Source organism: Podarcis cretensis, assembly GCF_951804945.1.
Source record: "Podarcis cretensis genome assembly, chromosome: 3".
NCBI lineage: Eukaryota > Metazoa > Chordata > Lepidosauria > Squamata > Lacertidae > Podarcis > Podarcis cretensis.
The window spans coordinates 37,896,508-37,919,513 of record NC_137172.1 but is presented as its reverse complement, the minus strand read 5'-3'; the positions used below and the strand labels follow the sequence as shown (position 1 = coordinate 37,919,513).

The 23,006-nt window shown below is 44.0% G+C and overlaps 1 protein-coding gene and 1 long non-coding RNA gene across 2 annotated transcripts in view; one reads left to right on the top strand and one right to left on the bottom strand.

Moving 5' to 3' along the window:
- Nucleotides 1-19,231, bottom strand: part of LOC307212220 (potassium channel subfamily K member 17-like) — a 29,199-nt gene extending 9,968 nt beyond the window's left edge. The window contains exons 1-2 of the mRNA XM_079969338.1: nt 18,777-19,231; nt 11,631-11,742 (exon numbers count right to left, since the gene is read on the bottom strand). Of these exons, the coding sequence (XP_079825464.1) occupies nt 11,631-11,742; nt 18,777-19,025 (361 nt within the window). The 5' untranslated portion in view covers nt 19,026-19,231. The remainder of the gene's footprint in view (nt 1-11,630; nt 11,743-18,776) is intronic.
- On the top strand, nt 534-7,785 carry LOC307212272. The gene is made up of 5 exons (XR_013836925.1): nt 534-607; nt 4,394-4,428; nt 5,980-6,036; nt 6,156-6,261; nt 7,665-7,785. It is a non-coding gene; the product is annotated as an uncharacterized lncRNA (long non-coding RNA).
- Nucleotides 19,232-23,006: the final 3,775 nt, after the last annotated feature.

Below are 23,006 nucleotides of genomic sequence, written 5' to 3'. Positions count from 1 at the left end.
AACTGCATTCTGTGGGGCCTGGTTCTTGCAAAGAGCAGTTCTTGGAAGTTTGTTAGAGTTGTCCTCTATAACAACCATGTATTTCACATCCTACAATAGATTGCACTGTTAACATGTTCCCCCGCTTCCATGTTGGATTTTACTAGTTGTTTGCTTTTATTTGCCCACCTTTTAAAAATCTGGATAGCAGTGAGATGGAAAAAGCAAATGGTTCAATTTCCCTGTGTCTCCACAATTTTAGAATGTCTGTGTGGGGCACATGATCAAACACTTCCCCATATAAAAAACTCACTGTCCATTCAAAACAACCACATTTTGATGTGCAGGAAAGTATTTCAAAGTAGGCATGTGTTTAAAGATGCAACCTTGCATTCTGAGAAGAAGGGGGGGGAAAAGCCCAATAGATTTTTTTTTAAAAAAAAACAACCCACACAGTCCTGTTCCAATTCCATTTTAGTATCCTGAAAGAATGTTAAAATGGGTTCCATGGAGCTTTCTAGAAGAGGGGAATTCTGAAGAACTGTGTGACTACACCGCAAGTATGGTTTTCTTTGATCAGCTGCGTTTATATTGGCGTACACTTTTGTTAGCATAAGGAGTGATGATGGTAAGCACTGTACTAAAGACACATCAACCCACAATACACAAACAGAAGTAGTTCTAAAAGAAGATTATGTGGGAAAACAGGAAAGTCCATATATATATAGAGCTTGCAGGGCAGCAGCTGAAGAAGGAGCAAAAAGGGTTTTCTTGTGTGTGTGTTTCTTGTGGCTGATTAGCTGCTCTCCCTGTGCAAAGGTCAGAGGGGGCAGGGTTTCTGTTGAGGCAGGTGATTAGCTGTGGGAGGAGCTTATCAGAGCTTGCAGGGCAGCGGCGCGCGCAGTTTGATCCATCTTTTAGATTTAGGGGAGCTAGTCTCAAACGTTTGTTGGGGGAGACCTAGGTTTTTTTGGGGGGGAGTTATTTGTCCTGTCTTCACGCTTTTTATGATGGAGGACCGCTGTAGTCACCCCCCAATGACACGTTCTCAAGATGGAGGGTGAGGGAACAGCTGCAGTCGCCTGCGGTTCCTGCGCAATGTTTGCCATCTTGCCAAAGGTTGCAGGCAGCTTTACCTGCAGCAATTGCATGTTGATTGCCCTCTTAGAAGACAAAGTCCAGCAATTGGAGGAACGTGTAGCTATGCTCCAAAGAATTAGAGAGCTGGAGCTCTTCTTGGAAGCAACAGAGCACACCGTCTCCACCAAGGAGGAGACAGGGGACTCCCCTGAGAAGGAGGCTAGTTCACCAACACAGGAGCCAGATATATGGAGAAACGTGACTCAAAGAAGTAGGAGGCCCAGGGTTCGCTCTGATTGTTTAGAAATACACAATCGCTTTGAGGTCCTCTCCCCTAGCATGGAAGACGAAGAGCAGACTCCATTTGAGGATCTCTCCCTCATTACAGTCGATCAGGTATATGAAGACGAGCAGCAAGGTCAGTCCTCAGGGAATGTGCAGGCGACCTTAGAATGGACAGCTCACGGAAGAACCCCGACCAGACCTAAGAGGAGGCATGTAGTGGTGATAGGGGATTCCTTACTGAGGGGAACAGAAGCAGTGATCTGTGGGCCTGACAAGATGTCTCAGGAAGTGTGCTGTCTCCCCGGGGCTAAGATCCAAGATGTAACTGAACAACTGCAAGGAATCATAAAACCCACTGACAAATACCTCTTCCTCTTGGTTCATGTGGGAACCAATGACACTGCAAGCAATAGCCTCCAGAAGATCAAAAGAGACTATGAGGCTCTGGGCAGGAAATTGAAGCAATTAAATGCACAAATTGTCATTTCATCTGTCCTCCCAGTCGAACGACGTGGCCCAGGGAGAGAGGGAAAAATAGTGGAAGTGAACAGCTGGCTTTGCAAATGGTGTAAACAGGAACGGTTTGGATTCTTAGATCACGGACTGCAGTTTCTTGAAGATGGACTTCTGGCAAGCGATGGGCTGCACCTCACAACGGTTGGGAGGAATGTTTTTGCCAAAAATCTCAGAAACCTCATCAGGAGGGCTTTAAACTGACTAATGTGGGGGAGGGAGACAGTGCTCCTGAAGGTAGGAGTCTATCAATTGATGAAGATGATCATCCAAATGTCATAGACCAAATGGAGCAAACAGCACGCAGACCTAGTGGTGGGAGGAAAAAATCCTTAAATAAGAGACACGGGGGAATGATTAATGGACTTCAATGTCTGTACACTAATGCGCAAAGCATGGGAAATAAACAAGATGAGCTTGAGCTCTTGGTACAGCAAACTAAATATGACATAATAGGCATCACTGAAACCTTGTGGGATAAGTCCCATGATTGGAATGTAATAATGGAGGGATACAATCTATTTCAGAGAAACAGACCAGACAAGAAAGGAGGAGGAGTGGCATTATATGTCAGGGATGTGTATACCTGTGAAGAGATCCAAGATTTAGAACCTCAAAGCCAAAGTGAGAGCATTTGGGTCAAAATTCAGTGAGAGAAGAATAACAGTGACCTCATTGTGGGAGTTTACTATAGATCCCCAAGCCAAACAAACGGAGGACATAGATGATGCCTTCCTGGAACAGATGGCCAAGCATGCAAAAGGAAGGGAGATGGTAGTAATGGGGGACTTCAATTACCCGGATATTTGCTGGATGTCAAACTCAGCCAAGAGCATAAGGTCAAACAGATTCCTCACTGGCCTTGCAGACAACTTCATTGTCCAGAAAGTGGGAGAAGCAACAAGAGGAACAGCCATTTTAGATCTGGTCCTAACCAATGTTGATGACCTGGTTAGTGGGGTAGAAGTGGAAGGATCAGGGGTAGACACCTGGCTTGAGAGCAGTACATGTGAAAAGGATCTAGGAGTCTTGGTTGACCACAAACTTGACATGAGCCAACAGTGTGACGCGGCAGCTAAAAAAGCCAATGCAATTGTGGGCTGCATCAATAGGAGTATAGCATCTAGATCAAGGGAAGTAATAGTGCCACTGTATTCTGCTCTGGTCAGACCTCACCTGGAGTACTGTGTCCAGTTCTGGGCACCACAGTTCAAGAAGGACACTGACAAACTGGAACGTGTCCAGAGGAGGGCAACCAAAATGGTCAAAGGTCTGGAAACGATGCCTTATGAGAAACGGCTAAGGGAGCTGGGCATGTTTAGCCTGGAGAAGAGGAGGTTAAGGGGTGATATGATAGCCATGTTCAAATATATAAAAGGATGTCACATAGAGGAGGGAGAAAGGTTGTTTTCTGCTGCTCCAGAGAAGCGGACACGGAGCAATGGATCCAAACTACAAGAAAGAAGATTCCACCTAAACATTAGGAAGAACTTCCTGACAGTAAGAGTTGTTTGACAGTGGAATTTGCTGCCAAGGAGTGTGGTGGAGTCTCCTTCTTTGGAGGTCTTTAAGCAGAGGCTTGACAACCATATGTCAGGAGTGCTCTGATGGTGTTTCCTGCTTGGCAGGGGGTTGGACTCGATGGCCCTTGTGGTCTCTTCCAACTCTATGATTCTATGATTCTATATATATATATATATAGAGAGAGAGAGAGAGAGTGCTTTAAAAGCAACCTCAGGGTGCACAGAGATGACACACAGGGATATCCTTAAAATGCCACAGAACAGTTCAATTTAACCAAATGACACTTCAATTTAACCAAATGACAACCATATTGATCATTCAATCAAATCAGAGGTTACAGTGATAGTAAAGGGAAGATTTATTAATTTGTCTCCCATCCCTCCCACCACGGTTTCTGGTGAAACAGCTGTCTTGGATCAGCAAAACACCAAAAAGGTTTGTTTAGGGCTGCTTGTTGGTTTACAGTACTACACGCAGGTCTCGCTGTTTGGATATCTGAATCTGTGGTGTGTATAGAGAGGTTTGTGTACTAATTCCTCATGTATGGATAAGTGAATTTCTGTATAACGAGCAGTTCAATAGTGGACCTACTTGTATTTGGTTAAACTGTCCACTACACCCTCCCATCTAAATCATGCAGCAGAACTGTGACAATGTCACAGTATGTTCATGATGCCAGGGCACCAAGGGTTAAGTGCTGTACTCAATTTTGCATATTGAACTGAATAGAGGAATCAAAAGTTGGGGATTCTTCAAGTAAGCCATTGTTTACTAATAACAGTGCAATAACTGGAAACATTGTAACTTCATTTCAAATTAACTATCAATGATTTTACATTTTCTAAAGCCTCTGGTTATGTTAGCTGTCTCAGTTAAAGATACTGACTTACATAAATATGGTATAATTAATATACATATGCACGTGTGCGCGCACATGTATGTGTTTGTCTTATAAATGTTAACTGGACTACTTGGTTCTGAAGGAAAATAATGTGATGTTATTTATCCACAGAACTGGAATCCACAATGGAACATGGTGGCCTGTAGGTAAATATATAATCAAACTTCAGCCGGTTGGTTTCCCCCCTACTCTCCACTGAAAATGAACAAATACTTAATATGAGCTTAGGTGGGCACTTCCTTGTCCAGTGGAAGGTCAATGATCATGAAAATGGGGGGGGGCGGTAGGGAGGCTGTTCCTAAAGTGCCTGTCATGTTGTACTGAATTCTAGGGTTCTTCAACTTGCCCTCATCTATTTATCACCATAGCTCTTTGACTTGAAGTAAGCAAAGTAGCTCCTACCCTGTCCCACTCCCCCAAGTCTCTCCTGTCTCATCTGGATCCCCCAGTGAGCCCCTGTTTCCAGTTGGGGGTGCTGCTTTTGTTAGCACATCTAACCCCACTGGGTGGCCTATGGCAAGAAAAGCAGGATAAGAAAAAGTACTCAGAAGTGTTGAACGGCTGGGGTCTGGTGACCCTGTACAGAGACAGAGAACTAGGAATTTATAGAAATGGGGTTGAATATTTGTTGATATGATAATGTGATGGAGAACAACTTTATCTGAAGTTTCAAAAACCTGTTCCCAGGTGTAAGTAAATAAGGAAGTTACTTGCATTTCACTTTTTGTACACTTTGTCTTAACATTCTGTACTTTTGCATTGTGTGCAACTTTGATAAGATCACCATAAGATGTACTTTTTGATAAAAGGGGATATATATATATATATATATATATATTCATTCATTCGCGACTGTCTCTCAGGCTCACATAATGCTGCCACTGTAACACTAGCCTTCCTTTCAGGGCTGCTTACCAAACTAATGCACATAAGCTGCTTTGAACCACATGGGCAAAAGCACCACATATCACCATCATACCAGTTATAGGCTCATGAAACATAGGAGCTGAGATTTAAGGAGGGCATGTATAAGAAATGGAAGAAAGGTGAAATCATGAAGGAGCCAACAGTTGCAGGGAGAAGGTCAGGCAGGCCAAAACTCAGAACAAGCTCAGGCTTGTAAGAGTGGTGAAAAATAATTTCAAAAAGGTATATTTGGCTGTGTTTGAAGCAAGGACAAGGACAAGGAAGTAGTAAGCTCTCTGCATGGAGAAGATGGAGAAATGATATTGGGTAACTGCTCAACACCTACTTTGCCTCTGTCTTCATGTTAAAAAAAAAAGGAAGGACACCTGGCTTGCCAGTAGTATGTGTGAAAAGGACCTGGGGGGTCTTAGTAGACCACAAGTTGAACATGAGTCAGCAGTGTGTGGAAGGAGCAAAAAAAGAAAGGAAAAAAAGGTAGTGTAAAGTATCCAGATCAAGGAAAGTAACAGTACCACCTCTGGACCACATCTGGAATACTGTGTTATGGGCTCCCTCACAAGGTTGTGGACTCTCTTTCCTTGGAGGTTTTTAAGCATCTGTTATGGATGCTTTAGTTGATCTAGATTGAAAGCAGCAGATGAGGATAAGCATGAATGATTATGGATTGAGAAAATAGATGTTTTCCTGCTGCAAATGGGTTAGTGTGTGTGTGCATCCCTAGTCCAAATTTAGATGAGCCAGTTTTGCTCATCTCTGTATCATTCTGGCAGATGCAGGTTCTAAGTCCCACTTGCTACAGAAGGTGCTGCTAAGCAAAGGAACAGCAGGTCAGGACCTTGTGAACAAGTCCAGTGTCCCCCACACTGCCCTTGACTGCAGTCCTTTTACCCTCTAATTTGTTAGCTCAAGATTTAATATATTGCTTTGCCTTGTGCTGTTTGTTAAGGAAGCCATTCAATAATTCATCCCCATCTGATTTGCTGGATGTAATAATGTGCTACATGAATTGCCAAGAAATCACATCCAGGGAGTATCTCAATCTTCTAAACCCGGTAGGTGTATTAATATTAAAAATCAGTTACACTGCATAGAAAACAATAACTTGATATTTTGTTGAAATATATTGGAAAACTCTTGACCAAAATTGACTGCAACGTTGATTTAGATGCGTAATCCGTGGGTATTAGAATAATGCTTATCACCCTTATACGGTACCACTGTTTTCGAATTAGTTATGCTCACAGTGAACAGGTCCTCTCAAATCCTTCCCACCAAGCTTGTACTGCCATCTAGTGGTTTGTTATAGTAACAAAGTATGTCCAACAGATGAAGGGAGGGTGATCAAATTCTGTGCTGTGGTCAAACCTTTTTAAAAATGCCATCCTTCCTTTTAAGTTTTTCTTCACTATAAATTAAATACATATATTCCTAAATACAGGAATATGTCCTGCAGGACATTTAGAAACTTTCTCAAAAGGGGCAAAGAGCAGGACATTTTTCTTCCCTCTTCTCCAATCCCCTACATTTTTCAACTCAGCCCAACTCACCCAACTTCCAGGATGAGAAACCACTGATGCAAAGCAGATGTGCAGCTGCTGTTGCCTGCACAGAGCTGTTTTCCATAGAATGAGCATGCACCTCCCAATCTGACTGGGGATGCCCATCTGGATGCCACACAAAGCTTTGCAGTGTGAACACAATTTCACATCGGATTTACACCCAGAAAGCAGCAAGTACTTAACTGAATGAAGGTATTCTGGCCCCATGTAGCTAGCCCGGGAGGCAGCTGAATGGTTTGGGAGGGAGACTTAAAGACACAGATCTCTGAAGGGGATTGGAGACCCTCTGTGGCCTAGATCTCCCTTTCACTCCTTCTCCACCAGAATAAAGATCATGCATATATTATGGTACCTGACCCCAGTATGGTTGCAACCACATCAATGAAATCCCATCACCACTCAGTTAGAAGGGGTGCAAGATGTTATACACTTACAGTGGGAGTGCTGGAGGGTACAAAGTTTTTTGTTTGATCTTTATGGCTCTCACAGTGGTAGCAATTCAGCTGAACATGGGGCCAGCTTTGTTCAGGGAGGCAATAAAGGATTGGCGAGTACCTTGTTCTCACAGAGAAATTGACACAAGAATGTCAAATGGTGAACGGGAAACTTAGGAAGGCTACCTTCAAGGAAGAATGGCTTGAATTCCGTTTCCTTGTTAATTTCAGCAAGGAGACTAACTGATCTCCAATCTCTTAATGATTGCTATGGATTTTCTCTCCTAACTGCAGTATATCATGCTAGGGTAATACTGTAGTGATTTTCTTCCCCTTCTGGCTGACTTTATAACTCAGTGATGAAAGGTTTACTTATACTCTTTTGTGTTGCTGTTGTTTGGATTGTTATACTCCTATATTTAAAAGCTTCCTGTCTGCTTTGAAATCAACACTAGAGAGAAGTAAGAAGTAAAAAACTTGCAGCATGCCAGACATAGCATGATGTAGTACTGCCATCTTGTGACTTGTAAGAAGGCAGAGGCAAGGGGACTGCTCCTTGTACAATTTCATGTGCAGAGCCGTATGCAGATGGGTATACTTCCCAGTATGAGGACTGCTGCACAGTTTATATGTACATGTTGTGGAATGTGAAAATATTTTTTTTAAAAAAATGCACAAAAACAAAAGAAGCAGCTCAAGCCCACACTAGATTTCATGGTAGAACTGCTCCCATGTATAAACTAGGGGAGTGGGATCTCCTGTTTGCAACAATGTTTGCAACAAAAGGGCCATTCAAGTGGGGTGCTAAACTTTCTCCCCTGTATTATAGCTTCTCTCCAGGGTCATTTTCTGCCCAGATTGGTTCCAGAGCAATGTTAAAAACTCCCCAGGCACCAGGCACATTATGCAACTGGTGTGGGTCCAGTTGTAACCACATAATCTCTGGATGATGCCAGGTTGGCAACTGGCATCTTCATCTGGCTGCCCACCTCTCAGCTTTTTAGGCAGATAAGCAGAAGGGTTTACTTACTGCATTTATATCCCACCTTTTTCTCCAAGGAGTACATGGCTCACCCATGTCCTCAGTTAATCTCTACATCAACCCTGTGAGGTAGGTTAAGAGGTTGTGACCCAAGGTCACCCAGTGAGCTTCGTGTCTGAGTGGGGAATTGAATCCTGACCTACAAGGTCCTAGTCCAACACTCTAACCACTATACCCCACTGCCTTCCTAGAGCTCTTCTGATATGGGGCAGCTATATAAATTAAGAAGGTAAATAAGTATGGGAAAAGCAAAATGTCACTTAGAGAAGGATCTGAAATAGCTTCCCTGAAGCTTGAATTTGTTTTATTCTGGATTGTTTTATTTGATGTTTGAATGTGTTGTAAACCCCTTTGAAATGTTTTCTTTAAAATATAAAGCATAATAATAATAATAATAATAATAATAATAAATCCAGTGGGGGGAAATGGTGCCTATACATTCCATTGTGGCAACCGCAATCTATTTTCAAGCTGTCATTTGGTGATTAGCTTATACATTTGAGTTTCTGACACTGTTCCAGGAGGAAAGGCTACATGGAGCCAAGCACTAAGTACAGGGAAGATTCAGTTTCCTTCACTCTATGCGCTCTTTTGCTCCATAAATAAATAAATAAATAAATATGCATTTGCAATTCCACTTTATATGTAACTGGGGGACCCACAAATGGAGCTGCTGCTGCTGCTGTCGTGCGTAGTTTGAGTCTCAGATACACAGAGCATTCATGGCCACATGCCCAGATAAAAAAAATGTGATCAGAGGCACCACATGAAGAAACAGGAGCAATCATGAGAGCATTGAAGAGTTTTCTATAGGCTGTTTGGGCATTTTTGACGTCAGCACATTTATATCAGTGAGTCTAGGAGAAACAATGTAGGGTTTGTGGGGCATGTGCGTAAATGTATATCAAAAAAACACACACCCAAACATCAAAGAGAACCAAGTAGGATGACACAAACATGGGAATATATTATCACCCTTAGGCAATCCCTAAAATAATTGACTGACCCTTTTCAGCCCACATTACGGCTATTCATGCAGTTTGTCAAAAGGGAAAGAATGCCAGAGAAGACAGTTAAGAAGCACTTTACTTATAAATAGTTACAGCTGGTTTATGAAATTTACATGGCACTCTATGGCTCTAAAGCAGCCCCCAGATAACAACTTGCAAAGACCATCAATAGAACAAAACCAATAAAATCATAAACTGTTAAACCAGAAGAACAAAGTAGTTTCTTGAAACCTCAGGACAACTTGGAAAACAAATTAAAATCCACAAAAGGTTTATCTCGATCTCCTAAAAACCAATGGACTGGAAGTGTGAAGTCTCTTTGGAGAGAGACTCACCTAACACAGGAATCACGGCTGAAAAGGTCCTGCCCCTTCCCTGAAGTTAGATGAGCCAGAAGAACTGGAAGCCATTGGTAAACCAGTGATAGAGAATATCAGATCTGAACTGATGTCAGCAAGCAGTTAAAGATTACCGGTAGTTTATGTTAGTTTAAGCCAGTGGTACTCAAAGGGTGTGGAGTGCCACACTGGTGTGGCAGGAGAGGATGGCAAGTGTTGCAGGAAGATATAAGGACAATCAAAGAAACATTCAAATGTTTCAGTGTAATATAAAAAGGTAAAGGGACCCCTGACCATTAGGTCCAGTCACGGACGACTCTGGGGTTGGGGCGCTCATCTCGCTTTATTGGCCAAGGGAGCTGGCATACAGCTTCCAGGTCATGTGGCCAGCATGACTAAGCCGCTTCTGGCGAACCAGAGCAGCGCATGGAAATGCCATTTACCTTCCCGCCAGAGCAGTACCTATTTATCTACTTGCACTTTGATGTGCTTTTGAACTGCTAGGTTGGCAGGAGCAGGGACCGAGCAACAGGAGCTCACCCCGTCACGGGGATTTGAACCGCTGACCTTCTGATCGGCAAGCCCTAGGCTCTGTGGTTTAACCCACAGCGCCACCAGCGTCCCTCAGTGTAATATAGTATAGTATATCTTTTTTTTTAAATCTGCAGAATACAGATCGATATCTTTCAGAATGAGAGCAAGAACATAAAGAAATACTGAGACCAATCCTGGTTGTGATTCAAAATCGCCTTTCAGACAGAGTGCTTGAGAAGGCTCATTTGACTCCCGTAGCAACCCCAAGCAAACCTCCAAACAAGAAAGTTTGTCAACCATATGTGGATAGCTATCTGAGCCTCAGATTCATATGGACTGGAGATGAAAACTGGAGTTTGTTTGTCTCAAATTAGACCTGATATAAATGAGATTACCTGGGGAAAGCATTCTCATACCTGTCATTGAGTTTGTACACATACTTAAAGTACATTTGTAGGTGGCGTGTTTATAATTATATTTTGGGAATGATTTGTGTTCTTATGTGGCTGCATTGCTTTATACTTTCTGGATGTCCTATAATCATAATATAAATAGTTGTGTTCTGTGTTATGAACCAAGCATAGCTAAGTTTCTTTTTGTCTTCCAGTGTATTTCTTATCAATAAAATTTTTGGTGTGGTGGGAGCAAAATTTTATTACAGTCATACCTCAAGTTACAGACACTTCAGGTTGAGTTTTTTCGGGTTATGGACCCGCCGAAACCCGGAAGTACCGGAATGGGTTACTTCCAGGTTTCGGGGGTCATGCATGCGCAAAAGCACCAAATCACAACCCGCGCGTGCGCCGCTGCAGGTTGCAAATGCTATGGGTTGCGAATGTGCATCCCGCATGGAACATGTTCGCAACCCGAGCATCCACTGTATTTATGTGTGGCCTAGAGAAAGAAGTTTGAGAACCACTGGTTTAAGCCATAAGTTTCCTCTCTCTTTACTATCTGCTCCTCCAAGGTGTACAAATTTAGATTATCACAGCAAACTTTATCAGGGGAAGGGCCACTCTTCCTTTTGCCCCCTTCTACTCAGATCATAGTGGGATGATGAAACATTTGGGGTTCAGATACCTCCAGAGATATAGTATAGATTAATAAAGGTAATTTGCTAGGAAGCATAGGGCATTCCATTCTTGGCTGATGAGAGAGAAGGTTAGCCTTCCTGAAATTTATTTTCTCCCCTCATACTTCACACTGTTCCCTAGAAGCTTGTACCACAGTTTGAAAAAACAAAACAAAACAAAAAACAGGGATAATTGTGAGGGTCACGAAGAGTCGGACACGACTAAACGACTAAACAACAACAACAACAACATTCCATAACGCACGGTTTACTGTCTCAGATGCCTCACAGGAACATAAGACAAAGCAATACAGGAATCTGCCCATTTGTAGGCTAACCTTGCTTCCTGAAGGTGGCGCCTCTGGCAAGGAAGAAGGGGGAAAGGCTGTTTCTATAACTGGTTTTACGCAATTTTCTCAGAACATTTCCTACCGATGGTTGTTACTGCAGAAACAGAGAAGAAGAAGGAGCCAACAAAGTCCCATCTGCCCAGGCTCGTGTTTCCCTTAAGGTAAAGCCCACTCTTGTAGGCCTGGATGATGCCCTGCAAAGAGATAAGAAGGAATAAGAGTGAGAGTTTCTGGCAACAAAGCAGCTATGTCTGCCTGGAGACTGTCAGACCAAGGCAAGATCGGAACTTGCTTTTCTGGCATGGCACATATTTAAAACATTTAAGGCAGGCATAGGCAAACTCCAGCCCTCCAGATGTTTGGGACTACAACTCCCGCCATCCCTAGCTAACAGGACCAGTGGTCAGGGATGATGGGAGTTGTAGTCCCAAACATCTGGAGGGCCGGAGTTTGCCCATGCCTGCTCTTAAGGGGCTATCATAGGTGGCTCCATAGGGCTTTTTATGTACAGCAGTTTTAAGGACAGATTGAGTTTTCACCATGTTCTTTAAAATGCATTGGAACTGCTGCTGTTTTAGTGTTTTTAACTGCATTGAAGTCTGCCCTAGGATCATATGATAAAGGTCAGGTAAAAATACTCTTAATAAATAATGGGATGGAGCAGTTTTCAGCTTGAACATGCAGACCACAGTATATATGGAACATGGAAATTACTTAGTAGTAGTCATATGGCATAATTACTCCACAGTAGTTACAACAGCCAGAGGTGTAGGGAGCACAGAAGCAGCGAGGAGATGCACTGTAAATGTGGCTAGTTACTGAAGAATAAAGCCCCATCATAATTGTTTGCCACTGGGTGATCTTGAGCTAAACTGTGCATACACCAAAGGATTAATGTGCATATGGGTCACACAGATCCAATTTTTCTCTGTTTTTCTCCCGCCACATTTTTCCACATGCAAATACTGTCAGTTGAACTCTATCTTAGTGTTTCCCATCCACGCTAGTGGGCAATGATTGGATGTATGTGCACTGTGCAGTGGCGTAGCGTGGGGGGTGCAGGGGGGGGGCCAGCCGCACCAGGCGCAACATTGGGGGGGGGGCGCGCTCGCACTCGCAGCTCTCTGCCCCTACCTGGCTCACTCACTCTCTCTCACTGCAGTGCTGGCTGTGCGAATCTGATCCGAGCTGCCGGGTCGCCGCCCACTGTGGAGGGGGAGGGTGCCAGGCGTGCGTTGCGGTGCGGAGCGGAGAGAGAGCGAGGGAGGGACTATCTGGGGGAGGGACAGTGCAGCGGCTGCCCAGCGCAGCACTGAGCGCGGGAGAGAACTACACCCGACCAGCCCAGGCAGCAGCAAGAAGAAGCTGGCAGCGGCGGCAGGTTAGGGGTTAGGGGCGCAAATTACTTGCCTTGCCCTGGGTTAGGGGGCGCAAATTACTTGCCTTGCCCCAGGTGCTGACAACCCACGCTACGCCGCTGGCACTGTATTGCCCTACCCCCCACAATTAGTACTTCCCACCTTCCCTGAAACCTGATGTGCATTGTGGGCAGGTCTGGAAGCATTTGTTTAACTGTGCCAGCAGCCAATTTCTAACTTTGCTTTAATATCAAATATAACAGACATACACATAACAGCTAATTTAATAGGTTAATTTAAAGGAAACATGGGCATACACACAGGTATTTGTTTCTCATGCACATGGCCATTATTGATTACTATTTGTATACAAGTTTTTCCATATACAAGATTTGCACAGAACAATGTGTTAATTTTTTAAAAAGTGTGTGTTAAATACAAATATTATTTACTTGTGTATCTGAAGCCATTACAAAAACGAAATACCCCAAAAGAACCCCACTAGCCCACTGAGGAGCACCTGCCAATGGAAGGTGGGGGTGGAATGACAGATGGTACCCAGCAAAATGTCACCATACATGTTTTAAAAAGTACCCAAATAATGTGCATCCACTAATGCAATATCCACAAATAGGGAAAACCAAAATTAAAGGGGGCAGGGAAGTGCAGGCTGCCACTTGAATAAGGACAACGTTGTGTTGACAGTGCAAAATAAAATAAAATGGACACATCCATTTTAAACTGGTGTGTGTGTGTGTGTGTGTGTGCGCGTGCGCAAAGTCCTAGTTGCTACCTTTCAGCTCATAGGGTAAGGTTACCAGACGTCCCCATTTCCCAAGGACAGCCCCCAGATTTATAAATCAGTCCCCTAACAAAATCCATCTATTTAGTAGGAAGTTGAAAAGTGTCTCCGGATTCATTGAAAAAAATCTGGTAACCTTATCATAGGGTAGCTGTGACTACAGAGGGCAGGGGAGAATCACATAAACCACTCCATGGAAAGAAGATGGGATATAAATTTGAACAGATAACTGCCTCTTTCACAGTGATCCTTTGACTAGGCAGAGAGAAGCCTTTGTTTCCCCTGTTTATACTTTCCATATTCATGCATGAGGTGACACTTTATTCCACCTGCTAAAGCTTAATTAAGATGTTGGGACATAACAGAGAAGGGAAATTAAGTTATTAGTTATATTTGCACTATTGATTTTTGATCCACGCTTGCTCTTGGTCCATCCTGCTTTATTAATATACAAGGAAATATATATTTTATAATAAAATGCTGAAATGAAGAGAACAGTCCCTGTTCTTAGTTGCCCTGGCAATAGTTTATAGGGCCAGCCTGCTTGTGATAATAGCTTTAATTAGTTCTGTGAATTTGGAAGCTGGCAATATGCTGCCACCTTCCCAGGGAAAAGCTATAGCTCTGGTTGGATTCTTGGCCTCTGACAAGACGACGTATATCTCTCTGGCCTGTGGCAACAGTCCGAGCTGTTAGGGGCATAAGAGGCACATGAACTGGGCAAAGACTTGGAATCCGATAGCTCTTGCAGAAATCCACCTCAGAGCTTGAATAGTAACTTTGTAGGGAGGATAAACTGGAGGGAAGGGTACTGCCATGACATCCCTGTGGGTTCCCCTCCCTCCCAGCACCTCCCCTCTCCATGCCTCAGTTTCCCCCTTTCTCTGTTTTGCCAGAAATCTAAACACAGTTCAAAGAGTTAATTCCAACACATAAGCAGTACTTTTATGGTTGGACTTTTGTGATATACCAAACAGAGGACTTGAAGAATTCTAGGTCCATTTTGGCATCTTAATTGCACCATGGATTTTATGGTGAGTTATGTCCTGTGATGACATTGCAGAGGAAATTGGTAACATGGATTGGTTACAACATTGCTGCCAGCCTTCTTGGTTCTGCAGGTCTAAAAATTGTTTTGTTATAAATGTTTATCAAACAACAGCAGGAACTTTTGCCAGTATGGAATCATGGATTTAAGAATGCGTGTTTTTAAGGAAGGGAGACCTACTTCAATTTTAAGTAATGCAATAGGTGCCCTATGTGACTCGCAAATAGTTGATGTAGGAACACATACGCTAGAGCTACACCAAATTGCTTCACCACATGACAAGCAAGATATGTTCTTAGCAACAATTTTTTATCCTCCCTTCTAACAAACAATGTATAATAAAGCATCTTTATAGACCCCAATGAATGAGTAGATAAAATTTGAATTGCCTCAAAATGGGCCCATTCTCACAAAAAATGAAGCCTTAAGCATTAAATAAACAGCACTGATAGATGATAATGACCATCCAGGATCTGTTTCTTATGTCTTCTGGCAAGCATCATCACTTTGTCTTACTGTAACTAATAGATCTAATGTTAGAATAGATTCCAAATCTGGACAGTAATCTTGGGTTAATGAATCAGGAATGTCATAGCCTCCATTAAGCAGCACCTCTCGTTTATTTAAAAGATACTGCACATATTTTTATGTGGGAATATCAAGATGACTTAGCCCTTGTTTAAACATCACATTAAGCCATAGTTGAAAGACCATGTGATTGAATGTGAATGCTCAGTGTGCCTGTGTGCACTGCTGAAACCATGGGTGTTGCAGTCCTCCTTTGCAGCTGGAAAGCAAACCATGGCCTGCCTTTGCATTACCTCCAATCCTGGGCTCATGGTTGGTTTCCTTCAAACAAACAAGTGCAAAGTCCAGAGCAAACTTTGGTTACTGAGAGGAATCAACCACAAATCCAGGTTCAGGTGCAACACTAAGTGAGACCACGGCTTGTTTCCCAGCCATGGGGGTGGAGTGAAGCACCCATGATTTCAGCAGTATGAACAAACATACTTTGTGTTCTCATTAAACCAAAGATAAAATAAACTATGGCTCAATGTGACATGTGAGCCAGGGATTATTGGGTGATAGTTTTCAGGGTCTTCTAAAAAGCCTTGGAGAGGATTACTTTATAAGCCATATCTGAAATCAAAGTTTCTTTGCCGGAGTACCTGCATCTGAGTGCCAGATTATTATGGTGTAGTGGTGATTAAGATTGTTTTGAAGTTAGATGGACCTTGCCCTTTCCAAATGAAAGTTATTATTTCTCCACATTATTAACACAGATAAGTAACAACAATATATTGGGGTGAATATTAATCTTAATGCGTCTTTTCAGGTACATAGGTGAAACATCATAAACCCCAACTGGCTCCTTATCTGAGAGTCTTTACTACAAGAAAGGTTCTCTCCCACACTGATAATGTGGAAGAAAATCAAACCAGTGAGACCATATACGCAAACAAGACACGCATGGAAGCATCATTGGGGTCCCAATGATCCTTATGAAGGATTACCAAAACCTCCTCCTGCTCCCAAGGTGGCTATGAAACTTGGTATAGACTGTGGTCCAAGAAGAGAGAGCTTAACCATCATTCTGCCTTTCAATGACATGCTAAGCCAAACCTTGGCTTAGCCGCTGCTGCACTGTGCTATGCTAAAAGATCTGGAGGGGGGAAAGCAGGTGCTATAGCTTGGCTTACTGTGATGTGCAAACCAAGTCAGTGAATCATGCCCATCTCATGCACCTCCTGCATTATAATTGGGGGCTAGTCATGTCTCAGTCTCCCTATTGTGGAAAAGGGAAGACTAAAGAACAGTGGGATGAGATGAAAGCAACCAAGCTCAAAATCAACTACTTCTCTCCCTCACCCAGAAAGGTTCTCCCAAAGACTAAGCCACAAAATTCAAACCAGACTGTGCCAGAAGCAAGAATAGAAGCCCGGAGGGTACATCAAATTGCCTACATATCAGTTGACTCAAAAGAGTGAGTCCAGCTTGTAATTGCTATGATCAAAAGAATCAGTAGCAAATCACAAGTGGAAAACAGTCTTCTTTGCTTTTTTTCAATTGATCTGCTTTCTCTAACCCTTATCCTTCCTCATCGATTAACTCTGCTGTTTGTTATTTTCACCTACCAAATCGTATCTAAAAACCCTTTTATACTGCAAGTGCCCTGCCTTTCTGTTTATCTTGTAAAGCCAGTTGAACACATTAGGTGGTGTATCAATAATAATAATAAAATAACATTAAGCTTAGGAGAAGTGATGTGAAACACAACACATGACTTAACATATCTATATGCTACTTCATTTTCGCCATGCTCTCCCATGAGTTCTTCAGGGACAGTCACATCCAAATATGGGAACAATGTCAACAGAAAATAGCACTGAGATATTTTTTTTTAAAAAAATCCACGGTCATTTGTCTTGCTCATAGCAATAGCTATTTATATTTACATAGCAGTACTTCAAGTATATTTCTCAGGACATCTTATAATAGGGAAAGGAAGCTTGTGGCCCTCCAAAAGTCATTGGACTGCATCAGACCTAGCCAGCATGACTATTAGTCAGGGATGGTGGGAGTTCTAGTCCAGAAACATCAGTTGTTTTCCCTGCCATGTCTTATAACAACCCCATAGGGCAGCATTCTCATCTCCATATTGCAGAGGGTGAGCTGACCAGGGCCAGCTCAGAGGGTGAAGCAGCCTTGCTCAAGCAGCAGAATGTGAAGTACCAACAAAACAGCCTTCTTCAACTTGGTGCTTTCCATAACAATAAAAGGAGGCAAATGGTTAATTATTTTGTTTGTGGTTGGATTTGAAGTACCATGAGAAGATGGCACTATTTGGATTGACTGCATTAAGGACACGGTACTTCTGTCTGATAATGTGATAATGAAGAAGCTCATGACTGAGGGAACATCTGAACTGAGGACTTCCTGCTCAGACTCTCAGATGTCCCAGCTCACATGCATTCAGCATCTCATGCCCCATGTGACATTCTTCCCTTTCAGCAGGATGGGAAAACCATTCCTCTTACCATCTCTTGACCTTTGGCCATGCCAGCTAGGGCTGATGGAACTTTCTTGCACAGTATCCCTATCTAGGGATGAGGAATGGAGACCCTTTGGTCCTCCAGATGCTTTTGGATTCCCAACTCCCATCAGCCCCAGCTGCAGTGCCAATGAACAAGGTGGATGCGAGTTGTAGCCCAACATCTGGAGGACCACAGATTCCCCATGGCTGCCCTATTGTTTCAGGCAGGGCTTTTTTTCAGGGAGAGCTCAGCTCCAGCACCTCTCAGGTGGGCGCCATTGCCATTCTAACAGAACAAGGCTCATGGCATGCTCCGGCACCTCTTTTTCTAAAAAAAAAAATAGCACTGGTTTCAGGTATAATGTGGTCTTCTTCAAAATCTTGCATTTTTGGGCAGGCGGCTTCCCTGGTTTCTACATAAAACTCCTTATCGCAGAACCCTTTCTGCGGGGGCTCTCTTTGCCTTCCCATCCATCTGACGGTGGTACAACCATCTTAGTGGATGTGCAATGCTTTACTCTACCCTAGTATTTCCAGAAGGGCTGGCCTGTCCATGGACTTCTACTTTTCCTTTTTGCAAAGTTCTTCCGGACAGACTTCCTCCCCACCCGCCAGGCACCTTCCTTGCCATATTCCCACGATTATACAGTCCTCCATCAGCCAGTTCTCTCCCCGCTCCCAACCTCCTTTCGGGCCTTGGAGCGCGTGGGGACGAGCGTGCCTCTGCCCGCGTGCAAAGCGCCCTCCCCTCAACCGTAAGAGCCCCACATTAAGTATCTACAAAAAAGAGCCTAACGGCCTGAGGGGAGAGAGGAGCCTGCGAGGACAAGTTTCGCCCACAGCCGGCGCCTCCCTTCCCTCGTGGGCTTCGACCCAGCCCGGCCGGCGCCCTCCTGCCGTCCCCCTCCCTGCCCCGGGGCTCAGGGGCGCCGCTCTCCTCGGAGGCGGCGGGCCGGGCTCGCTCCCCACCCCGGTGCCCCCGGTACCTTGGCGAGGTCCTCGAGGTCCTCCCTCTCGAGGCACGTGTAGTTCTCCAGCAGGTCCCACTTCTCCCTCAGCAGCCGCCCCGCCATGTCTCTCTCGCGGGGCGACTCGAGCGCCCAGAACGCGGCGCTGCCCAGCAGCAGGTAGCTCAGGTAGGCGAGCAGCAAGAGCGGCGTGGCGGGAAGCCGGCGGCCCCAGGACGAGGCGGCTCCCGGCGTCGCCCGGCCGCACCTCCCGCCGCAGCCGCACATCGCCAGCTTCGTGCCTTCACCGGCCTGCTCGCAAGTTTAGTGGGCGGCAGCGGCGCTGGGCTACACTCGGCCAGGCGGGGGAAGCGGCTCCGAGCTACCCTGGCGGCTTTCCCTAAGACGCCGGCGGCTCTCTGATGCTCTGGGAGGAGCCAAGGAAGCGCCTCGCGCTTTTCAAACCGGGCGAGTAGCTCCGCTTCCGTCAGTCGCAGCGCGCTCACTCGCGGAGTTCGGCTTCGTTTGGCCCGCGGGAGCGAACTTGGGGCCCTAAGGTTGGGGCCTGAGGAGGCGTTGGGTGCCCAAAACCTACCAGAAGGGCCGCAGCATCGCCGCCCTCGTTTTAGGCCCTGCACCCCGCCAGCTCCGGGAAGTAAACGTTGAGAGGGGGAATGCTGGCCACTCAAAGGGTAACCCACATTTGGTGCATCTCAACTGGGCCGAGAGACCTGCGGCAGCATTAGGTCGCCAGAGATGGACGGAGCAGTTCTAACCAGGTAGATGCACATAAACTGCATCCTAACTGCTTCTGGCCAGGAGGTCAGTGGTCAAAATCGGGGGAGGTCAGTGAAAATTCGGATTTTCTGGTCTTCCACGGACTCCTGTGGATTTAGTTACATCTGCATTTTGAGTGGTGCAAGTGGGTGGGGCCAGCTAATCAAGGGAGTTTGGGTGCAGCGCCCACCACGCCCACCACCTTTGGCATAATTTATGACAGCAAGGCTTTCCCTCACCCATAAAAAGATCTGCCAGAAGTCAGCTCAGCCAGGGGGAGGTACACCGCATAACTTACCGTACCTCTCCCAGTCAATGTATCTAGTGATTAGGAGTGTGCTGTTAAAATTTGCGCTCTACACACTATGGTTTTGGATCATGCTGCTACAGACTATGACTCCAGCTATAGGGATTAAAAGTGCTATTTCAGTTCAGGGATGATCCGGTTAATAATAAGTGTCTAGGATCATTCTGGACTAAACAAATGAGGGATGTTTTTAAGTGTAGAGGAAATAAACATTTTGGGGGGTAATGCAGGGCTACAAAATGACACTGAAGCATATCCATTTTCCTTAACATTCTCTTGCAATATGGGCCATGCAGTATTTATTTTATTTCTTCACTTTCTATTCCACTCTTCATCAGCATACGATCCATGGGCAGGTTACATCATAAAACATATACAACAAATCCAAATACATGATACATTACATTGTGAAAGTAAAACATAACTGGAATTCTTACTAGTCCTACAGTCCTGCCACCACTACACCAAGTTTACAGCTGACCTCATAACATCAAGCCCTCTCCCAAGGCCTAGGCAAAAAGGCAAGTCATTAGCTAGTACCAGAAGCCACAGTGTCAATGTGAGCTGTACTTTGGAGTGGGGGGTCCCTGCTTTTCCTTATTTTGATTCCTTCTCTTTAAACTGGACTTGGACAGGACAGCACTACAAATAGGGGACTCTCCTCTATAAAGTAGGGCAGAAGGCTGCCTTAAGAAACAGGAAAATACCCATCATGCCTGGGGAATTTCAAAGGAGTCCAGCACAAGCATGTCAACTAACTTCCCTACTTTCAGTAGAAGACATTCATTCCCTTCCTGCCCTGTTTAAAATGAATGTCAGAAGTGCTCTGCTGGATCAAACACCAATCTGGTCCAGCATCCAGTTCTCACACTGGCCAACCAGATTCCTGGTAATCAGTGGCTTATTGCCTTCCAATAGTGACAATAGAACATAGCCATTGTGGCTAGTTTGCACCGATAACCTTATTCTCCATGAATTGATCAAATCCTATTTTAAAGCCAACTTGGTGGACATTACTACATCTTGAAGGAATGAGTTCCATAGTTTAATTACGTGCTGTGTGAACAAGTACTTTCTCTTTCTCTGTCTCAAATTTTCCAGCATTCAGCTTCATTTGCCTTGTAACCTTACCTGCCTTTTCACCAAACTAAAAAGTCCCGGATGGTATAACTTTTCCACGTAGGGGAGTTGCTCCAACTCCTTGATCACTTTGGTTGCCCTTTTCTGAACTTTAGGAAGAGATGCTTTGGATTACTGGCTGTGAAGAAAGATGCCTAGAAGAGTATTACCATTACCTGCAGCACCTTTGTGATGAACGAATACAGGGGTAGCCAACCTATTATCCTCAGAATGTTTTGGACTTCAACTCCCATCAGCCCCAGCCAACATGGCTAGTGCTGGGGGATCAGGGGAATTGTAGTTCTCAACATCTGGAGGGCACCATATTGGTTAACCCTGAACTAATGTGACTCTGAGAGGATCTTCTTTAATGCATCCTGCTTCACGAAGTGGGGGTACATGCCTGAAAATTTCCACCCACAACAGAAACTGAAGCCATGTAGAGAAGCAGGAGCTGCAGCTGTAATTCAGAATAACGTGCTTTAGTGGCCAGCAACCAGACTGATAGTGCAAAGGAATTATCACTGATTGCTGGAAAACTAGACCAACCCTGTTGCCTCTGAACAGCCCAGAAACAATGAAGAAGGACGTCCATGGGCCTTTCCAGTTCTGCTTTGCACCCTGTCCTGGATGATGGGAGAAACAGATGTGGTATATAAGCAAGACCATCTGGGTGAAAGGGGCAGCACGGGCCCCCAGTTCCTAACTACTGACATAGGCACATAAAAACATGATTGACGGATACAAGTGTCAGGACCCACAGAGTCTAGAACCAGTAACTTTGGGATCTCTATGCAGCTTCCCCGTGTGGTAAGCTGGTAAAACATCTTTAGAACAATAGGTTGGAACATCTTCCTGGCAGTGAAGATTCTCATCCAGCTGGGTTAGCTATTGTGTACTCCTAGTCAGGAAGAGCTATAAAAGAGTTACTGTCTAGAAAGAGGCCTTCCTTAGACAACAAGGTTTTCCTGGCTCTGGTATTCTTTGCTTTTTTCAATTGATCTGCTTTCTGTAACCCTTATCTTTTTTCATTGATTAACTCTGCACATTTACTGTACTGTTTTTGACTGCTGTTCATATTTCTAATTCTACTTGGAAATTCATTAGTTTATTGTATCTCTTTAAATAATTCCAAAAAATCGCCACTCTTCCCATATCTTTCTCTCATCTTGGACTCTTATCTTCGCTGTCATAGTTGCAAGTTCCGCATATTCAATATAATGCCATTCTTCTTTTGTTGGAGTTTTTTGTCCTTCCATTTTTTTAGCATATAATATCCTAACCACTGTAGTTGCATAGAGGAAGAAGCTAAATTTCTTTTTAGGGATCTCTCCATTAGTTATGCTTAGTAAAAAAAAAAAGCCTCATTTTTTTCTTTTTCTTTCTTTTTTGAAAAGTCAACCTTAGCATCTTTTTGAATTCTGTGTAGATCATTTCCCAATACCATTTAGCCTGTTTACAGGACCGCCACATATACATGAAGGTCCCCTCTACCTCCTGGCATTTCCAACATAATTTGGATCCCTTTTCAATAATTTACTAGGAGTTAAATACCACCTATAAATCTCCCCTCCCCCCTTTAGGGAATAGCATGCCAAGAAGTTCAGTGTTGATTTCCATAGCCTCTCCTACGCTTCCATTTCTATATTATGGCAAATGTCTATTGCCCAATGTGTCATAGTTGCCTTTATAATCTCATCCTTTCTCTCTCATTCTAGCAGTATTTTATAAATTTTTGAAATAAATTTTTCATTGCTTCCAGTTATCACTTATGGATCAGTAGCAGGTTAGAGAACAAGAAGCAGAGAGTGGGGAGGTGAGTTCTTTCATTAAACTTGTTTGTAAATGGTCTGGAGTGAGCAGTGAGGTAGCCAAGTTTGCAGATGACACCGAATTATTATGGATGACCTTTCTAAAGTCTTAACCCATGTATGGCATCATGTATTATCTATTATCAATTGCCATTTATCATTGTTGTTGTTGAATTTATGCCCCTTCTTTTCTTCTGACAGAGTCCAGGGCAGCAAACACATCCACAATACCTACCTTATTTGTTGTGGAAACCA